This window comes from Nicotiana sylvestris, chromosome 7 (assembly GCF_000393655.2).
Source record: "Nicotiana sylvestris chromosome 7, ASM39365v2, whole genome shotgun sequence".
Taxonomy (NCBI): Eukaryota; Viridiplantae; Streptophyta; class Magnoliopsida; order Solanales; family Solanaceae; genus Nicotiana; species Nicotiana sylvestris.
Window position 1 is genome coordinate 61,789,326 of NC_091063.1, and position 18,278 is coordinate 61,807,603.

The 18,278-nt window shown below is 37.7% G+C and overlaps 2 protein-coding genes across 2 annotated transcripts; both read left to right on the top strand.

Annotated features, from left to right (window-relative positions):
• The first annotated feature begins 322 nt into the window (after positions 1-322).
• On the top strand, positions 323-9,412 carry LOC104217519 (probable E3 ubiquitin-protein ligase ZFP1). Its single transcript, XM_009767797.2, has 7 exons — positions 323-423; positions 688-779; positions 5,080-5,928; positions 6,419-6,801; positions 6,920-7,018; positions 7,159-7,326; positions 8,980-9,412. Exons 3-7 carry the CDS (start codon positions 5,109-5,111, stop codon positions 9,124-9,126), a joined length of 1,617 nt encoding a protein of 538 aa, XP_009766099.1. The 5' UTR covers positions 323-423; positions 688-779; positions 5,080-5,108; the 3' UTR covers positions 9,127-9,412.
• Positions 9,413-13,670: 4,258 nt separating this feature from the next.
• On the top strand, positions 13,671-17,556 carry LOC138873217 (uncharacterized). Its single transcript, XM_070151662.1, has 6 exons — positions 13,671-14,023; positions 14,182-14,578; positions 14,684-15,041; positions 15,456-15,994; positions 16,172-16,722; positions 17,355-17,556. Exons 1-6 carry the CDS (start codon positions 13,671-13,673, stop codon positions 17,554-17,556), a joined length of 2,400 nt encoding a protein of 799 aa, XP_070007763.1.
• Positions 17,557-18,278: the final 722 nt, after the last annotated feature.

The following is an 18,278-nucleotide window of genomic DNA, read 5'->3' on the forward strand; positions in this document are numbered from 1 at the left end:
TGAGTAGACATTCAAAGGAGAGTGTTATGAATAGAATTGTAATTAGAGTGAATATCTATCTTGTATAGAGTTTTACTTTGTGGCTAAACCATTTTTTCCGTATAAACAGAGGGATCTTACTCTATTGTAAATCATTCCAAAATTCAATAAGAATTAGTCTCTCTTTCTGTGTAATATTATTCTTCCGTTTTATTACAGAACGCTAAATTTAAGGGGCTATGCGGAAATTAAACAAGTGTGGTCATAATGGAAACAGCCACGTAGCAGTTAATAGCAAATAAAATAAAGAAAAAAGTAATACTACTACACAAGTTCATAGTTTCTGAAGAACATGTGCTAATGCTTGTCTCTCTTCAAGTTATCAAAGATTTGTCATTTCTCTCTCTACCGTCCATTTGGAATCTTTTGATCAATCTCTATTTGGTTGGTTTTTCAGCTTTATCGTAATAATTTAATTTAAAATTTCAGTCTTTATACTTATCAAAAAAACAAATATTGTAAATTTTGGTTGTTTAGAGCTTTTCTATTATTAATTAATCTTGTGAAAGTGCATGCACTTATTTCCCAGAAGAAGCACTTTTTTTTTTTTGCTGGATTTTATTTGTATTATCATTGATCACCATTTCTTTTAATATATATCTGACTCAAATTAGGGGTTTTTCCTTTCTTTTCTGGTTATTTATGCAGGGGTCTGCACTAGTGGTGAAATTATTTCAAAAAATTTGTGCTATAGTTATTGGCGATACAGAGAAAAAATCGCTTATGCGGATGGTAAAAAGGTAGTAATATTTTTGATTAATCATATACTTTTTTTTTTGCTTCTCAATTAGTGAATTGCATGTGTTTGTATGTCAATTGCATTCTAATTTCCCCTAAATAATTACTATTAAAGATTAGTTTTTTCTATATCTATTTCTGGGTTTGTGCACAAATTTATTTTCCCTTTTGTTAATCCCAAAGTTCAAATGTAGCTCTTGGCTGTTCATATTATCAATGTTTTTAGCTTCTATCTTGAGTGATAATATGTTTTAAATAAAGAATGCGTTTGATGTTTTTTAGTTTTCGAAGTTATGCTTTATAAAGAAAACATTGAACGCTCAAACATTCAAAGTTATCATTGCCTCGGTTAACCTCAGGAATCAAGGTTTGTTGAATTTGTAAACTACTAGGAGTAGTTCCGAAACTGAGTGAGTGTTTGAGTGTTCTTTGATGCAATAGTTTATCCGCGTTTCCCTTAGGGAACGTACTTTCTATGGTGAGCCAGTATGGTAACCAGCTGCCCTCACATTAATGGTTCAGTTCTGTGAACATTTTTTGCTTGTGTTTTTCCTTTTTATTTCATAACTTTAAGTTGTGTGATGTTGTATCTTTTGCCATTGCAACACTTGCAAGATAGATTTTGCGTATATCTTTACCTTCTCAGCCCTCCTGTCTTCTGTTATGGAAATCCATATCAATCTAATGCCATCCACTCGGAAGAAGCTATCATAATTCGACGAACTAATTTGCAGAAAAGGTTTCACTTTTTAATGATATGAATAGTTTGTTTGCCTCGATTAGGAGTTAATTTCTAGGCGCATAGTTTCAGGGGTTGGGTCAACTATTTAATCAAATGATATTGAGCATTATTAAGCATGTTTCACATCTCTCTGCAAAGCTAACTATTTAGACTTAGGGCTGTGAGAACACATACTCTATGAAATGGTTCTCCATGTGTCCAAGAGCAACATTATGTAGATATAGAATTTGACCTAATTTATGATAATTACATATGTTAGTTAAGATGTTGTTCTTGGGGGGGGGGGGGCAGAGGAATTCATTAAATATACTTAGAAGAGAAAAATATAACTAGAAGTTTAAACATCGTTTCTCCTTGTCTCGGGGAAAGGAAAAAACCCAATTAGTTATTGAGAATTTCCACCTTTCTGCAAGTTTTAGTCATGCATAGAAAAGAATGCATGAACTGAATAAGATGTTCCGGGGGCATGAAATAACAGAGAAACGTGGTCCTAATCTTGCTTAAACTATGATGGAGACTGCCTGCTATGCCAATGAGGAGTGCGAAGTTAACTCTTTTCTGGTTATATTTGTTTTCTGTCAAATTTTTCTATTTGGTCGTTTGGTGGAGGTTGACTTTTGTAAATGATGTAAATGACTTACTAGATCTACTAAGTGATATACATGATCCATAATATGTTGTAGTACCTTCTTATTGCTGCTTTTTGTTGACAATATTATCTTTCTTCAACTGTCAAAACAAGTTTCTCCTATCTGGTTGACTTTTCTAAAGCTTCTTGTTCCTTAGAGCTAAACTAGGAAAGAAAGGCAAATCTTCATAGAGCGAGCTCTATTTTGTGATACAAACGTTTAACTTCCGGAACTGTTGGAGTTTTTAAGCTTTTGTATGAGAAGTGGATGGAAGGAAGATAGATTTGGGGTTCCAAAGAGAGGTCTCAATTGGAGGGTACTTACCTTTAACTTACGGGTTTTTTATCTAATATATCTCGTATTGAGTGTAACATCTTGAGTTTTTAAACATGGTCATGTGATCCCATGAATGATGGAGCTCCTTATGCGGATGCTACTTGTTGAACCTTTTTCTACTCTTTGAAGTGTTTAGTAACTGCTTGGCAAATTCGGCTTAACCTGTAATGGAGATCTGATATTTTTGATAGCTGATAGTTACCTCTATCCTACCCAATGCTTTTTTTCTTGTCACATCTTGATCATACTAAGTTTCATATCCTCTCTATGAGCTTTATTTTTCTTTTTTTATGTGCAAAAGAATTAATACTGTGTGAATGCAAAGCTAGAAGTCTCTTTTTCCCCTGCTGGTGTCGCTGTCATCACTGTCATGTGAACTTCTGTAGACTTCGAGGTTCAATTTGGTCTCTGACTGGCTAAGGGGGTAAAGGTGGCCTTTTTGCAACAGTGAATGCGTGAAGGTTTTATCCGGGTTGTCAATTTTTTCACAGCTTCTACTCTGAAAGACATATCTAAACAATTGAAAGAAGGGTACTCTTTCATGTTTGCCTTTATCTAGTCCAGCAGGATGTTTCAAGGAAGAAGGTCTTGGCATGTTAACACGCATTTAGGGGAAGAAATCCGTCATAAAGAGCCTATTGCTATGAAACTTTTGCCTATTCCGAAGTGTGATTAAGCAATAGACACTAATGTGATTTCCATTTCTCTGTCTTCGCTCAGATATATGGCAGCATGTTTTGAGCGGAGACCTATTTGAAATGCTTAGTTATTTCCTCTATTTAATACATGTTTCCTAGATCCAATTTTACTGTTTTCATTATTAAAGTATATTGCAGTTTTCTGTAAGTCCATTATCAAAAAAAGTTTTCTTTAAGTCCGATTTTTTATGTTAGTAATTCTTGGCTGTAGCAGATGCATGAATTGCTGCTAATTATCATCTCTGTAGCCTGTTTAAGGATGGTACGAGTAATAATTAGTACATAAGAAAAAGTATGGTAACAATTAGATTCATCTAGGCTTAGCTGGGAATTTATTGCAGATTACGGGCACATTATTTCGTCTCGCGATAAAGCTATAATCTGTAATCATTGTGATGTAATGATGTCAGTGATACGTTTTTATATAAAAAAGAATTAATGCCAGCGACACATCCAGGTCAGGCATTTGGCTTCTGAGGGAATTGAATGCTATAGAAATGTAATTCTATTCTTTTATATGATGTTATTAATAAATATAGAATCTACACCTTTTTTTTAATCTGCAATCTTATTATTGGTTAAATGGTATGTTTAGTGTAAATCCTATGAATGCATAGCTGCAAATGGGCTAGGCAATCGGTTGAACTTCACAAGGCTACATTTAATTGAAGCCTTATGGCTGCTGCTTGAGTAATTAACTATTATGCTTACTGCAATACCATTAGTATCCTGCAGCTACCATCTCAGTTTCAATAAAATTGAAATATTTCGCCTCTTATGGTTTAATATTGCAACAGAAACGGCTTAATTGCTCTAATGAACTCAATTCCTTTTCTGACAAACTATAGCCTCTGCTCGTCGGGTGCATCTTGCACATCTTCTTGTACCTTTGCTTTCCGCCTCCCAACCATTTTATACTAGAAAATTTATGAATTTAGCTACTTTAGGACGTTATAAGATTCACTATGTATATCACTTTATCGGTGCTCACTCACCACCTTCACCCATGCAATTTCCAGTAGCCACGTTTAACCCTCTCTCTCCCTGCTGCTTTCTTTGTCTCGACGTCATCCTTTTCTCCATCTGTATCGGGCTGTAAGTATTCTTCTTTATTCCAATGGGTTCCTGTGTTGCTGCCCTGTGTATCTACTACCGGAGTGTGAATTTCTTTTTTCAACTAGCTGGGAATGTGGCTTTTTTACCTTAGCTTCTCTTAAGCATCCATAGAAGTGGTGTTGTACTTGATTTTTTGGAGAGAATCTAAGTTGGGGTAGTAGATCCTCTCATTTTTGTGTTTTACTACATCAATTGATCTTTCTCCCACAGTCAGTTTGCTTGACCTGAATATGGATAGTTGGATTACTGTCTTTCAATGACGGGAGTGGATCTTATTTATCTCTTCCCTCCCCCCTTCCAAAAGTAAAAGTAAAGAGGGCAACATAGTTTTCCATCTTGAAGATACTCTTTTCTTGGCTAGTTACTAGTGAGCTCGCGGTTCTTAAAGCTGGAATAGTAGCTTGATGTCTATCCACGTGCCATATTCGCTTCAGTTAATTCCCACTCCCCTTTGTCCATGGTTTGGATGCTTTTTACCAAATGTAGCAACTGCAAATGGCTCTATTGTTACTTGGTGTAATGTCTATGATGGTTTGTATTACAGAAGCAAATTTCTGAATTAAAGAGGGTAATCCTAATACTTTCGAATGGGATCGTGGTAACTTTGCAGTCACTTTTGAAGTGTGCTCTTTGGGATGAATGTCGAGAAAAATCTCAAAATAAGCATTGAACTTCAAGTTTAATTTTATCTGTATCTGTTAGCATATACTGAGTTATGTGATCTCTTAGACAATGTATGTACCGGGATGTAGGTATGACGTGTTATTCTTCTTTAAACCAGGAATTATCCACAACATTGTACTTGACATCATGGGGCAAAGGAGCATGTCATACAATAATCAAATAATTGATTTGGAAGCAGATCAGCGGAGTCAAGAGTATATCCGACCGGAGCCTTGTGTGTTGTACAGGAGCTTTATAGCTTTTCCACATCCAAATGTCCACACTATAGTATCAGCTCTAGGAAACAGTGCTAATTTCTATTTGCACCATCTACCAGACCCTCGAGAAGGCGGTTTACGTTATGGGATGTCATCGTCCAATGGGGTTCAACCGCGCCATCCTGCCACCAACGTTGACACAGCAATTGCAACATCATCAAATCACTATAACCCTAGCGTGGCTGCTCCATCTGCATCGACAGATGTTCCAGATCCAGTAAATCATGGGTTACATGATCAGCGTCCATTCTCCAGCACTCACGGCATCCTTGGAATTAGTGCACACAGTTTTGGTAGGAATGATCCGTATATGGACAGTGTCAGAGGCTCAGTGAAGCAAAAGAATCATTCTGCTTTGGCGGGACCTAATACTTCCGTCATCCCAGTGATCACAAGAGCACGTGAATCTGATGTTTCTTTGACAGATACTGTATCATTTCCTCCATATGGAGGGAATGGGTCATCATCGTCCATTGAAGATGGAGTACAGAGAAGTGGTAGGAACAGATCTGCTAGTGGTCCATATACTGTATCGCAAAATAACAACAATCATCTGCTTCAAGGAAACTATGTTGGCCAAGCCTATCAGTTTCCTGGCAATCCTTGGTTGGATCTGCCTTTCAATAGTAGCGGTGGTGAGGCTGAAACTTGGGCCTGGAATCAGGCTGCTCCTTTTCCATATACGCCCGGTAGTTACTCCTTTCTTTTAAAAAATAAAAACCAAAAAAATACTTCTATGAGTTTTTGAGTACCTATTTCAGCCTACTTTTTGTTTGATAGGTTATCTTCTCCCCTTCATTAAGGTTTTCATCAAAGTCCTTGTTCTTCCAAGTTTTGTTTTCTTATGAGCTATTAGCATGCCGCCAAGTTGAGCAATGCATCTTCAGTTGTTTTTCTTTCTTCTTACATGTTTAAAAGGGACAATCCACTGGAGACACGTCTTGTTCTTTCCTTTTTCCATTTTCATAGCATTATTTCTCTCTTTTATTCCAAGTTCTGAAAGTTAACTTTTGTAACTGATTGTTTATCTCACTTCTCTTTTTAATAATCTTGGCAAACCTTTGTTATTTCCTTTACTCAAATTATCAACAGTAAATCATGATCTTTATTCCAAGTACTAGAAGTTAACTCAGTAACTGATTGCATATTTCTTCTGCTTTTTTTTTTCTATTACTTTAGGTGGCTGTATGGATGCTGGAAACATGGGTGTGCAAGGTTATCAAGTAACTGCCAGCAACGGAGGTTTGACTAGTTTTCTGTATCCACCCATTCCTCACGGACCACCCAACCATCATCACCCGCCACCTGATACGCAATGTGTGGGGGGCCGCAATATGAGCTTCTCTCCGCAGATGACATCATCTTCACACAGAAATCTACGAAATAGTTCGTCCAATCACACTAATAATCCATTCCAAGGTGTTGTAGACGGAGGGTCTAGATATATCGGACCCTTCCCACCGACTGGCTTTAGGTTTTACAGACCTCTTCGAAGGGAATTCATGCTTGAAACAAATACTCAACAAGGCAACCTCCCTAACATGAGAGTTTTGCTAGAAAATGTAAAACATGTTCCATTTGACCAGCTCTTCTCATTCTCTTTGTCGTATTGTTGTTCGTTCAGTTAAAGTAATGGGATTGGATGTTGATGGGTATCTCTTTTTTTGGTGATTTTATTAGGGAGTGGCAATGCTGGATGTTCCTGGGTACCATGAAGTTGGTGATGCTGTTGATCAGCACAGAGATATGCATTTGGACATAGATCACATGTCTTATGAGGTGAGGAAAATTGTAGGTTAAGTGCATGTATCATCACATATTTTCCATGACGGTTGATAAGTAAAAGCTGTGGTAATCCTTGGTCAATTATTTGCCAGAACTTCGGCTAACTTATCCTTCAATATAAAAATCCTATCCAGGAACTTCTTGCACTGGGGGAGCAAATTGGCGATGTGACCACTGGTTTATCAGAGGAAGCCATTGTTAGCAATTTGAAAACGAGAATATTTTTGTCTTCCGAGACTCCTTGCCCTCATGAAAGTGCTACATGCTTAGATCACAAAACAGATTTCTGTGTCATATGCCAGGTATTACCCCTTTGCCAACTTATATTCGATATAAGATTTTTTGGTAGGGGTCTAGTCAATTTGTGACCTATAGTTTTTATAAAATTATAAAATTCGAATTGATGCTATGTACTTGTTATATTTAGGCCAAACCCTTAAGCGGCCCCTTTAAGTTGGCTCCGCTTTTCATTTTGGCACCTCTAGTCAGACCTTTTCCTTTTTGACACTCCAACCCCTTACCTCATGTGTCATTTTAACACAAAATACTGACCTGTCACATTGAGTGAGCCTCGTCACCCAGGTCACGCGTGAGGCCTCTAGGAGGGGTAAAATCACTCCCCTTTTCATGGTATTAAATTTTACCGTTGGAGTCCCATTTATACCCCACTTTCCCCTACCCTTTCTCCATTATGAGATGTAAAAAAAAAAATCCCTAATTCTCAAAAGCTCCATTGCCATGAATATTTAAAGGTTGCTTTCTTTTCTGCAATTTGTTGAAGCTTTAGTCGAAATTAATAGGAAAGCGAACTGTATTGCCCTAATTTGTTAGTTGCTTCTTCTTCTTCTTCCCTGATTTTTAACTCGAACTCCATAGCCCTAATTTGTTAGTTGCTTCTTCTTCTTCTTTCCTGATTTTTAACTCGAACTCCATAGCCATGTCGGAAAGAGCAGAGGGTTCTCAACACAAATTGACTGGAACTGACTGCAAACTGACTGCATTTTAACAGCTGAAATTTAACAACACAAATTTAAGAACAGAACATTGGTGATATGTAAAGCAAACAATGACGGTCCACTGTAAGAATCGATCCAAACAAAAACTGAACACAATGAAATACAAATGAAATTTCAAACGAAATTTGGATTATCTGGCTTTCAAACGAACGAACAAAGACTGAGAATTCATGGTTTCATCTCCTAGGGCTTGGGATTTTGGTTTAGCGGGGTGAGAGAGACGATGTGTGCTTTTGGGAAATTAAGTGGGTGTGGGTTATTTTACTTATTAAGTGGGTGGATTATTTTCACGGGTGCGGGTTATTTTAACGGGGCAGGTTATTTACATGGTACGGGATCATATTTTATGATAGGGAGTTACGTGGATAATTAATCCAAGTGGCAGAAAATAATTTGCTAAGTTTACATGTGGGCATCAGTTATGAACACGCGCCTGAGTTATAAGTATATGTCAGTGTTTTGTGTTTAAATGGCACATGAGGTAAGAGGTTAAAGTGTCAGAATGGAAAAGGTCCGAGTAAAGGTGCCAAAATGAAAAGCGGATTATGGGTTTAGCCTTATATTTATATATTTTTAAAATTTCCTTATTTGACTTATTCTTACAGCACTTTGCTTAATGTTTATGTTGCCATTCTCTTTGGAAATCTTGAATTCATCAAAACATTGTCGTGAATCTTTATAAGGGTTCCTTATCACGGGAATGAGATAAACTTTTGGTTGTCCACCTGGTACAGTGCTGCCTCGGCTTCTTTGTTGTGATTATTTCCTTGTTCATTCTTTGAAGATTGCATCTTATTTTCTTCTGCATGATTATTATACAAATATATGCTATTAAATTTTCCAAGCTCTACTTTCCAGTGGAGCTGTATCCCTTTTCTTGTTGCTTGTTTCTTTGAGATAGGTCTGACGGCCTGCATATGTTTAAACACGTTATTGCAGACTGATTACGTAGACCAAGAAAAGATTGGCATTCTTGAGTGCAGGCACGAGTATCATGAAGAGTGCGTAAAGAAATGGTTGATTGGGAAGAATACTTGTCCTATCTGCAAATCCACAGCATTGTTTACAGAGAAACTCGAATTGTGAATACAGGGAGTCGGTTCAGTTGATGGTGTGGGTCGATAAGTTAAAAAGAGCGGACATTTTGTTCTCTTGCTAAATATTTATTCTCCAAGAAGAGGAAAATGTTCCTGACACTGTATTATAATTTGTACATACTTTGTGCAGCAGTCCACCTCTGTTGAGCTGAACTTGTACAGACTTTGTAATTTTTGTTCAATCTTGCATGCTTTCTGTATGGACGTTCCTGTTTATATCTTATGTATCAAGGAATATCCACAGTGGAATATAGGCTTTACATTTTAAAATTCAATTGAAATCTGTGGTTATGTGCAACTCGGCTTTTGATTTATGGTAGTGCTAATTTCTTGTTTTTCATCATCAAATGGATACTACTTACCAAGAATCGTCGTCTTAAAACCTCACTACAGGAACAGGTTTTTCTATCACGAAAAATATGGGAGAAATTCAAAAATAGCTAGATTTACAACTGGTCGTTCAAAAATAGCCCAAATTTAAAAGTGATTGAAATTTAGCTAGGTTTCATGTAAAGATAAATTTGAGCGAAAATACTGTTCAAAACCCGGAAAATACGCCAATATATTATACTGGAGTTCCAGCATGAGTATGCTTGAACTCCAGCATATTATACTGGAGTTCCAGGATAAGTATGCTGGAACTCCAGCATAATATGATGGAGTTCCAGCATAAGTACACTAGAACTCCAGCATAATATACTGGAGTTCCAGCAAGTATAATTGTCCAGTATAATATACTGGAATTTGGGGCACCGGTGCTCCAGTCTCCAGTATATTATACTGGAGTCAGCAAAGTATACTGGTCCAGCATAATATGCTGGAGTTCATACACAGGTGCACCGAACTCCAGTATATTATGTTGGACTGGTCTCTGTTACAGCAAAATAGTGGCTATTTTTTATTGACTTCGTAAACGCTGGCTATTTTTGAATGACCAGTCCGAAAACTAGCTATACCGTGCTATTTTTACGAAAAATATACAGGCGATTGTAATGAGAAAATTTCATTACTAGCCATTCGTTTGAAACTAATATCATCCGCTGGCCATAAATTATAATAGGCACTTTATAGCCCACAACCAATTCTAATGGCTAGCCACTAAAATTTAACAAACCCAACTGACGGTACTTATGGCGCAGTTCACTCATGCCACCATTGAATCCATTGTACATTGAATGCAAGTACCCCCGACTCGTAAAGTAAGTATTCTTGCGTGAATTTTCTAGTCCTTTTGTCCTAAGCCTTTTCCTGATTCTATGGACGATTATATTTATTTTGCCCATCAAGAAGCAAGTTAAAAGCTTGTTTTACAACTCTGATTCGGATACAAATTCTTCCATTCAAGAAGTGCTTTTATTTGATTTATTATTTCTTGATCTTACTGGTTTAGATGATAGCGAGGAAGAAGTTAAAAACTTTTTATCACATTTGCGAGATCTTGAACATTTTAAAGTATTGCATTATAGTATTTCTTTTTTTTTTTGTTTTTTTTTTTTTGTAAAAGAAAGAGAATTGTAGTGTATTTGTTTAACCTATATATGTCGATTGCCAAGATGATTTAACCTATGGGAGCGAGCCTTTTGCCGTGGTCATACCAAAAATATACAAAATAAACTGTCACTATATAATTTATATACTAAATAAATTGTCACTATACAAAAAATATACAAAATAGATGTTACTATACAAAATATATACAAAATAAATGTCACTATACAAAAAATATATAAAAAAGACTATCACTATACAAAAAATATACAAATAGGGATGCAAATGGGCGGGTGCGGGGCAGGTTCTGTTTTAACCCACAAATTTTCAACTCACCCCACATAACATGTTCACCCGCATCCACCTGTCCCGCAACTGCACCAACATCCACCCTCCCCGCCCCGCTCCTTTTTTTTTTACTTTGAATTTTCTGCTCAAGCTTTTTAACTTAGTTAATTATATTTACTTTCATTAAACTAATTTATTTTCCTTTTTCTTTGATATTTTTCAAATGGAACGTTTCTTTTGGGATTTCAAATCTGGGTTACATTTAAGATTAAGGCATTTTGGTTGCTTCAGTTGTGTCTAGTTGAAAAATATGCTTTTGAGCTATTAGGAGTTTAATCCAAAAAAAAAGGGAAAATAATTAATGTAGACAGAATTTTGTGAAGACAAAATTCAATCACTTGAGATAGAGAGAGAGACTCTGGCGAAATTTTGGGCGATTAGAGAGAGAAAGTGCGCTGCTAGTCGTCATGGCCACTCCGGCCAGTGGCCCACCACTTACTATGGCGGGGCTGCCTCCCCAACCACCCCCCAACATAACCCAACCATCTACAACACCAAACAACAACCAAACACCGCTGGATTATTCAAAAATTTTGAAGCCTGCTATGATGAACAGTGTCATGCACGAGAAAGCTTCAGCAGTTGATCCAATCCCCCTTTGTCGTGCTACACTGTTTAATGGACAACCTATGGTTCAGTTTACGGAAGCAGAAGTGGAAAGGATGAACGTGATCGAGGGACTTCAATATGCAGTCGTTGGAAAGCTCTCATATGGATGGCCTGATCTACAACAATTGCGACATATGATCCCTACGCAATGTGGAATCAAAGGAGAATGTAGTATTGGATATCTTAGGGACAAGCATATTTTAATTCGTCTGACTTTGTGGGAGGATTTCTTGAATTTTAATTCAAAGGGCACTTACTATATCAAGGATAGAGATGGATATGAGTATCAGTTAAGGCCGCTAATTTAAGAAGCAAAATTTAAAGCCGGAGAAGAAACTCCAAAAGCTATGGCATGGATATCTTTTCCAGGTTTGTTGCCTACATATTTCGTTAAGGATTGTTTGTTTTCCCTAGCCTCAGCTGTAGGGAAGCCTTTGCAATTGGATATGGCAACTATCACTAAAACAAGACCTAGTTGTGCTAAGGTTAAGGTCTTAGTTGATCTACTTGCTGATTTACCCAAGAAGGTCAGGATGGACATACTGAATGAGGCAACAGGAGAGGTACGTACTGAATGGGTGAATATTAGATATGATATGCTGCCTAAATATTGTAAAGAGTGTAAATTACAAGGCCATGACATGATGGAGTGTTGGAGATTACATCCTGAATTGTTTGAAGACAAGAATAGTGCAAAACAGGCTGCAGATCACACTGAGCAAAGTAGGGGTAATAACCAGCCTCTAATGATCTTATCAAGTGGGAAAGTGGTAGGCAATTTGGCAGGCAATGAGAAGGAACAATGGAAAGAAGTAAGGGTTAATCGAGTTAGAAACGGTGCAAATCAGAAGGAAACACAAGTTACTGGAGCTGAAATTACTGGAAAAGAATTAGTACCAGTTGGAAGAGAAATGGTTGCTGTTGAAAAATCTACAGATCAAAGGGTTCAAACAGCCAACAAATTTGCATTATTGGAGGTAATTGATGATGGGAATAATGAGAACAATCAGTTGGCAATAGTAGAAGTGAATGCAAGTCAAAAGAGTCATGTTCAAAACTCTAATGAAGTTGGGAGATTAAATCTAGCTGCTCCAGCTTTTAGACCTACTGATTCTGGGATTGCATCTTCTAAAGTTGGTAACACTCCAAATTCAAAGGAGGCTGGGAAAGGAGATAGAGTTACAATTGATCAAGGCGTTCCTAAAGAGACTACTGCTCAATGGGTTGGTAGAACATTTGTTAATAATGCTGCAACAAATCAGTCATATCAGGATGTTCCCTCACAGTCAGTGGAATTTACTGCAATAGATGGGATAGTTGAGGGAGATGAAGGACTGCAACTAGATGGGAAGAAACTGTGGCATCAACAAACTGAAGTGGATTCAGAAGAAGGAGAAGTACTAGATGGTGCTAATGGGGAGGAGGAATCAGCAGATGAAGAGAATGATCAGGAAGAGCAAAGTGTAAATAACAAAAACAAAGGGCATGAAACAAGGGTAGAAAGCAGTAACACTGTGAAAGAAAATGTACAAATTGCAGAAGTGCAGAGGGTCTCAGAAGAAGATGGAAATAAGCAGCTATTGAGTCCTAATCCTAGCAAGGAGTTGCCTCCAGCTGATCCAAACATAGGCCCTGCAAAACCTACTGGTGGTACAAAGAAGGGAGTAGAATCCAATGATCCTCAACTACCAAAGGCTAGCAATGAAGAAATAATTGAGAGGCCTACAGATCCTAAACAGAGAAGAAGTGCAGAGGGAGTCAAAGACAAACAGGGTGATACAAATAAAGAGTAGCTAATTAAAGAGAAAGCAGCTACTGCATTGATCCCTATCAATATACAATAACAACTTGCAGCACAAGGTGATGATCTTAGAGAGGAGGACAACATGGAAGAGGCAGGGAGAGACTTTGATGAAGAATCAACAACACAAAATTTTAAGAATGTGGAAAGGATGGGTGATCTATCTCCTAGGCATCTGGAAAGAGGAAAATCAGCGGGAGAGGAAAGAAGAAGAACCCAAAAGAGTTTCAAGGTGTAGTTCCTGGGGTCCAAACAAGAAGGACCCTATCTAAATCTCACAATTAATCATGAATTCGATCATATGGAATGTGAGATCAGTCAAGACAAAGAAAGCATTTGAAAGACTAATCAATATGAATAGGCAGCATCACTTTCATTTCATAGGGATTATGGAACCAAAACAGAAGGCAAGAAAGCTGGAATGGTACAAAAGAAAAATTGGAATGTTACAAGCTTTTGGTAACATATCAAACAAAATATGGGTGTTTGTAGATAAAGATCATATAGTAGAGGTTCTGATTAACATGGAACAGCAGATGACAATGAAGATCACCAATATGAACACCCAACTGTCAGTCATAGTAACCTTTGTGTATGCTAAACGTAATCTCATTGAGCGTAGAGAATTATGGGATAGCATGTACTATTTGGCCAGAGATATGTCACTTCCTTGACTTGTGGGGGGTGATTTCAATGTTATTTGGGATGAGTTAGAGAAGTTTGGTGGATTGCCTGTATCACTGAATGAGGTTAATGATTTTAGGCATTGTGTTAACACATGTAATCTCACTGATCTAGGCTTCAAGGCAGCATATATACTTGGTGGAATGGACATGCTGGAGATGATTGTATTTTCAAGAGATTGGATAGGTGCTTGGCTAATGCAGAATTTCAACAGATGTTTCCTGCTCTTGAAATCACTCACTTATCTAAAGTAGGGTCTGGTCATAACCCTATGTTATTGAAGTGTAGAGAAGATGTAGCACCAGTAAAAAAGGCATTCAGATTTCTCAATTTTTGGACAAAACATCCCACTTTCAAGGCTGTTGTAAAGGACAACTGGAGGGTTGATTTTGCTGGTGATCCTTTTATTCTGTTTAATCACAAGTTGAAGAAACTAAAGAAAGTGTTATCAACATGGAGTAGGGCAACCTATGGGGATATATTTCAGAAAATAGCAACTTTAGAGGAAGTGGTAATGGTGCATAAAGCTGAGTTCTAGAGGCATCCAATAACTCAAAATAGGAAAAATTTGCTGAAAGTCCAAGCTGAACTTATTAGATATTTGGCTCTTGAGGAGGAATTTTGGAAGCAAAAATCTGGTATGATTTGGTTCCAAGATGGAGACAGGAGCACAAGGTTTTTTCATGCACAAGTAAATGGTAGAAGGAAGAGACTCCAATTGAAAAGAATACAGAATGAAGCAGGAATCTGGTTGGAAGAGGAGGCAGAGATGGCAGAGGAAGCAGTAAGGTTCTATCAAGCACAATTCCATGAAGAATCAGTCCCTAGCTCATTTGACATTTTGCAACATATCCCTACAATGGTGGACAGTGGTAAAAACATTGAATTAGTGCAACAGCCAACCAAGGAAGAGATAAAAAGTGCAGTTTATAGGCTCAATGGAGAAAGTGCTGGAGGTACAGATGGTTTTAATGGTACATTTTTTCACTCATGCTGGGGACATAATAGGTGATGATATAATAGATATGGTGCAAGTTTTTTTCAATGGACATGAATTTCCAAGATTTGTAACTCATACAAATTTGGTTCTTCTTCCAAAAAAGAAAGAAGTTGTGACCTTTTCAGATATGCGACCTATTAGTCTCAGTAATTTTGTAAACAACATTTTTTCAAGAGTTGTTCATGAAAGGCTGGTAAGCTTGCTGCCTAGTCTAATATCTGATGAACATGCATGCTTTGTGAAAGGGAGGAGCTTAGTGGAGAATGTGTTATTAACGCATGAAATAGTTACAGATATTAGACTAAGAACTAAGGCAGGTCCAAATGTAGTGATCAAATTGGATATGGCAAAAGCATATGATCGATTGTCTTGGTTGTTCTTGTCAAAGGTGTTGAGGAAGATGAGATTTGGAGAAAGATTTATAAGGCTGGTGTTTGGTTTGTTTCCAATAACTGGTACTCTATCCTATTAAATGGACAACCTCATGGTTTCTTTAGATCAACTAGAGGTGTGAAGCAAGGTGACCCACTGTCATCTGCACTTTTTATTCTGGCTGAAGAAGCATTATCTCGAGAGCTGAACTCTTTACACAATAACCTGTATTTCTATGGATTTGGGCTGCCCAAATGGAGTCCCAAGATAAATCATCTAGCATATGCTGATGATATAATTATCTTGTCATCATCAGATGCCACATCTTTACAACTCATAATGCAAATCTTGTCATCATATAAAGCTGCGTCTGGGCAATTGATAAACAAGAGTAAATTTGTAGTCTATATGCATCATTCTACCAGTGCACAAGTGATTGATAAGGTTCAGAGGATTACAGGTATTCCAAAGCAGGAGTTTCCATTTACTTACCTTGGATGTCCAATATTCTATCTTAGAAGGAAAATGGATTACTATAAAGATCTTATAACAAAGGTAATGGACAAGTTGCAGAGTTGGAAGGGGAAGTTACTATCCATTGGAGGAAGGGCAATGCTTATTTCTCATGTTTTACGAGCATGCCAATTCATTTACTTTCAGCAGTCAATCCTCTAGCTTATGTGATCAACAGACTTCACAAGATCTTTGCTCAGTTCTTTTGGAGTGATTCAGTGGGCACATCAAATAGACACTGGGCATCTTAGAACAACTTATGATTGCCATGTGAAGAGGGAGATGTGGGCTTCAGATCACTACATGATATGGCTACTGCTTTGTTCTATAAACTTTGGTGGAATTTCAGAACAAAACCAACCCAGTGGAGCTATTTCATGTGCCAAAAATACTGCAAGAAACTCAAATCCTATCATAGTTCCTTGGAGGGGTGGATCCCATGTGTGGATAAAAATGCTAGAGTGTAGGGATATCATAGAGCATCAGATTTTATGGCAACTCAAGATGGGATCATCCCTATTTTGGTATGAAAACTGGACGAGGCTGGGTGCACTATATTTTGTTACCCCTTCAGATTTTGTGGGAGATGAAGAAGTGCAGAACATATATGATGTGGTAATTGAGGGACAGTGGAATGAAGAAAGAATAAGAGGGATTCTTCCAGAAGACCTTGCTACTCATATATTGGAGAACATTCAACCTCCATCTAGGAATGATATGATTGACAAGCCTGTTTGGATGCTTGAGACAAGGGGGGAGTTTAGTGTCAAGTTTTCCTGGGAGTATTTGAGGAGGAGATAGGAGCCTAGAAATGCTTACAGGAATATATGGGTGAGAGGAGTTCCTTTCAAGATTTCATTCTTCATGTGGAAGGTTTGGAGTAACAAGCTTCCTTTAGATGATTGCTATAAAAGGTGGGGTTATCAAATGGCCTCTAAGTGTTGGTGCTGTATAGAACCTAAGGAAGAAACACTGCAACATCTATTTTTTACCTCACCTGCTGCCAATACTGTATGGAAATACTTCCTTGGACATGCAAGAATCACAGTCGAGGGGATCACTTTGCATCAAGGCATTACAAAATGTTGGACTGTTGATGTTGTTCAGAGAATGAAGCCTATTATGCAAGCACTACCTTTAGTCATAATATGGGAGTTGTGGAAGAGGAGGAATAACTACAAATATGGTGATGCTGTCACAGTTAACAGGGTTATCTATCAAATATCTACTACTATGCATTATCTAGTCAAGCTCAGGAAACCAAGGATCCAAAATCTTCCTCACAAATGACCAGAACTGATTAGGGTGTTAGAACAATATACACCCAAGTTGAACTATACAAAGGTGTTGTGGGAGCTACCCAGTCAAGGTTGGATTAAGGTGAATACTGATGGGGCTTCAGGGGCAACCCTGGTAGGAGTTCAGTAGGCTTTGTTTTGAGAAATGAGGATGGGGATGTAGTGTATGCTTGTGGTAAGGAGATTCAGGAGGGATCTAATTCTGTTGCAGAAGCAAGAGCAATCCTTGAAGCACTGAAGTACTGTGTTGGGAATGGCTATGTGTTAATTGAGTTGAACACTGATTCAATGATGCTGAAAATATAATAGAAGGAGTATGGAAAATACCATGGAATATCAGTGAGATTGTTGAGGAGATCAAGCAGATGATGACAAGGTGTAATACAATAGTAGCTCACATACTTAGAGAAGGGAACAGTCTAGCAGACTACATTGCAAATTATGCACTAGATCATGGTCCATTAGAACGCTTTGGATTTCAGGATCTGGATTCACATGCCAGGAGATTAGTGAACAGTGATAAACTACAATGTCCATACATAAGGGTGAAGGTAGCAAGGAGGTAGATATGGAAGAGGAGGAGAGGGTGAGGGTAGGAGTTGTGCCATCTGTTCACCATATTCGAATCCTTTTGGAGGAGAGTATGGTGAGGTCCTTTATTTTTAACATTGTTTTCTTTTTGCAGGAAATGTTACTGTGCCTATGCCCTATTTTTTGGTGGAATTCCAGTTGGTGGTATTAGTGCTAAGCACTCATTCCACTGGAAGGAAACCAAGGATAGGCACACGCATAGGAGCAGGATATGATAGTAGGCTGTCCAGTTTTTCAGTGATGGATAAGCAACTTTGGCAAGCAACACTATTGAAAGCTGAATTGGTTGGAAAGAATAAAAAAGTGGAGGTTAACACCTCATTAACACCATCAGTGATCCAACCTTTTTCAGACAAAGAAGAGTAGTAAGAAACAGATTTTGGTGATACCAAAAATTTCACAAACACTCAGGTATATAGCAGGTACAGAGTTGAAGG

What these genes read in the sequence shown, in the direction of transcription:
- LOC104217519 (XM_009767797.2), top strand. Translation starts at nt 5,109, where the DNA reads ATGGGGCAAAGGAGCATGTCATACAATAATCAAATAATTGATTTGGAA. An exon ending in TCCTTTTCCATATACGCCCG is followed by an intron (nt 5,929 to 6,418) that starts GTAGTTACTCCT and finishes CTATTACTTTAG; the next exon opens with GTGGCTGTATGGATGCTGGA. An exon ending in TAGATCACATGTCTTATGAG is followed by an intron (nt 7,019 to 7,158) that starts GTGAGGAAAATT and finishes AATCCTATCCAG; the next exon opens with GAACTTCTTGCACTGGGGGA.
- LOC138873217 (XM_070151662.1), top strand. Translation starts at nt 13,671, where the DNA reads ATGAATTCGATCATATGGAATGTGAGATCAGTCAAGACAAAGAAAGCA. An exon ending in ATAAAGATCTTATAACAAAG is followed by an intron (nt 15,995 to 16,171) that starts GTAATGGACAAG and finishes GGAGTGATTCAG; the next exon opens with TGGGCACATCAAATAGACAC. An exon ending in AGGGGGGAGTTTAGTGTCAA is followed by an intron (nt 16,723 to 17,354) that starts GTTTTCCTGGGA and finishes ATGGGGCTTCAG; the next exon opens with GGGCAACCCTGGTAGGAGTT.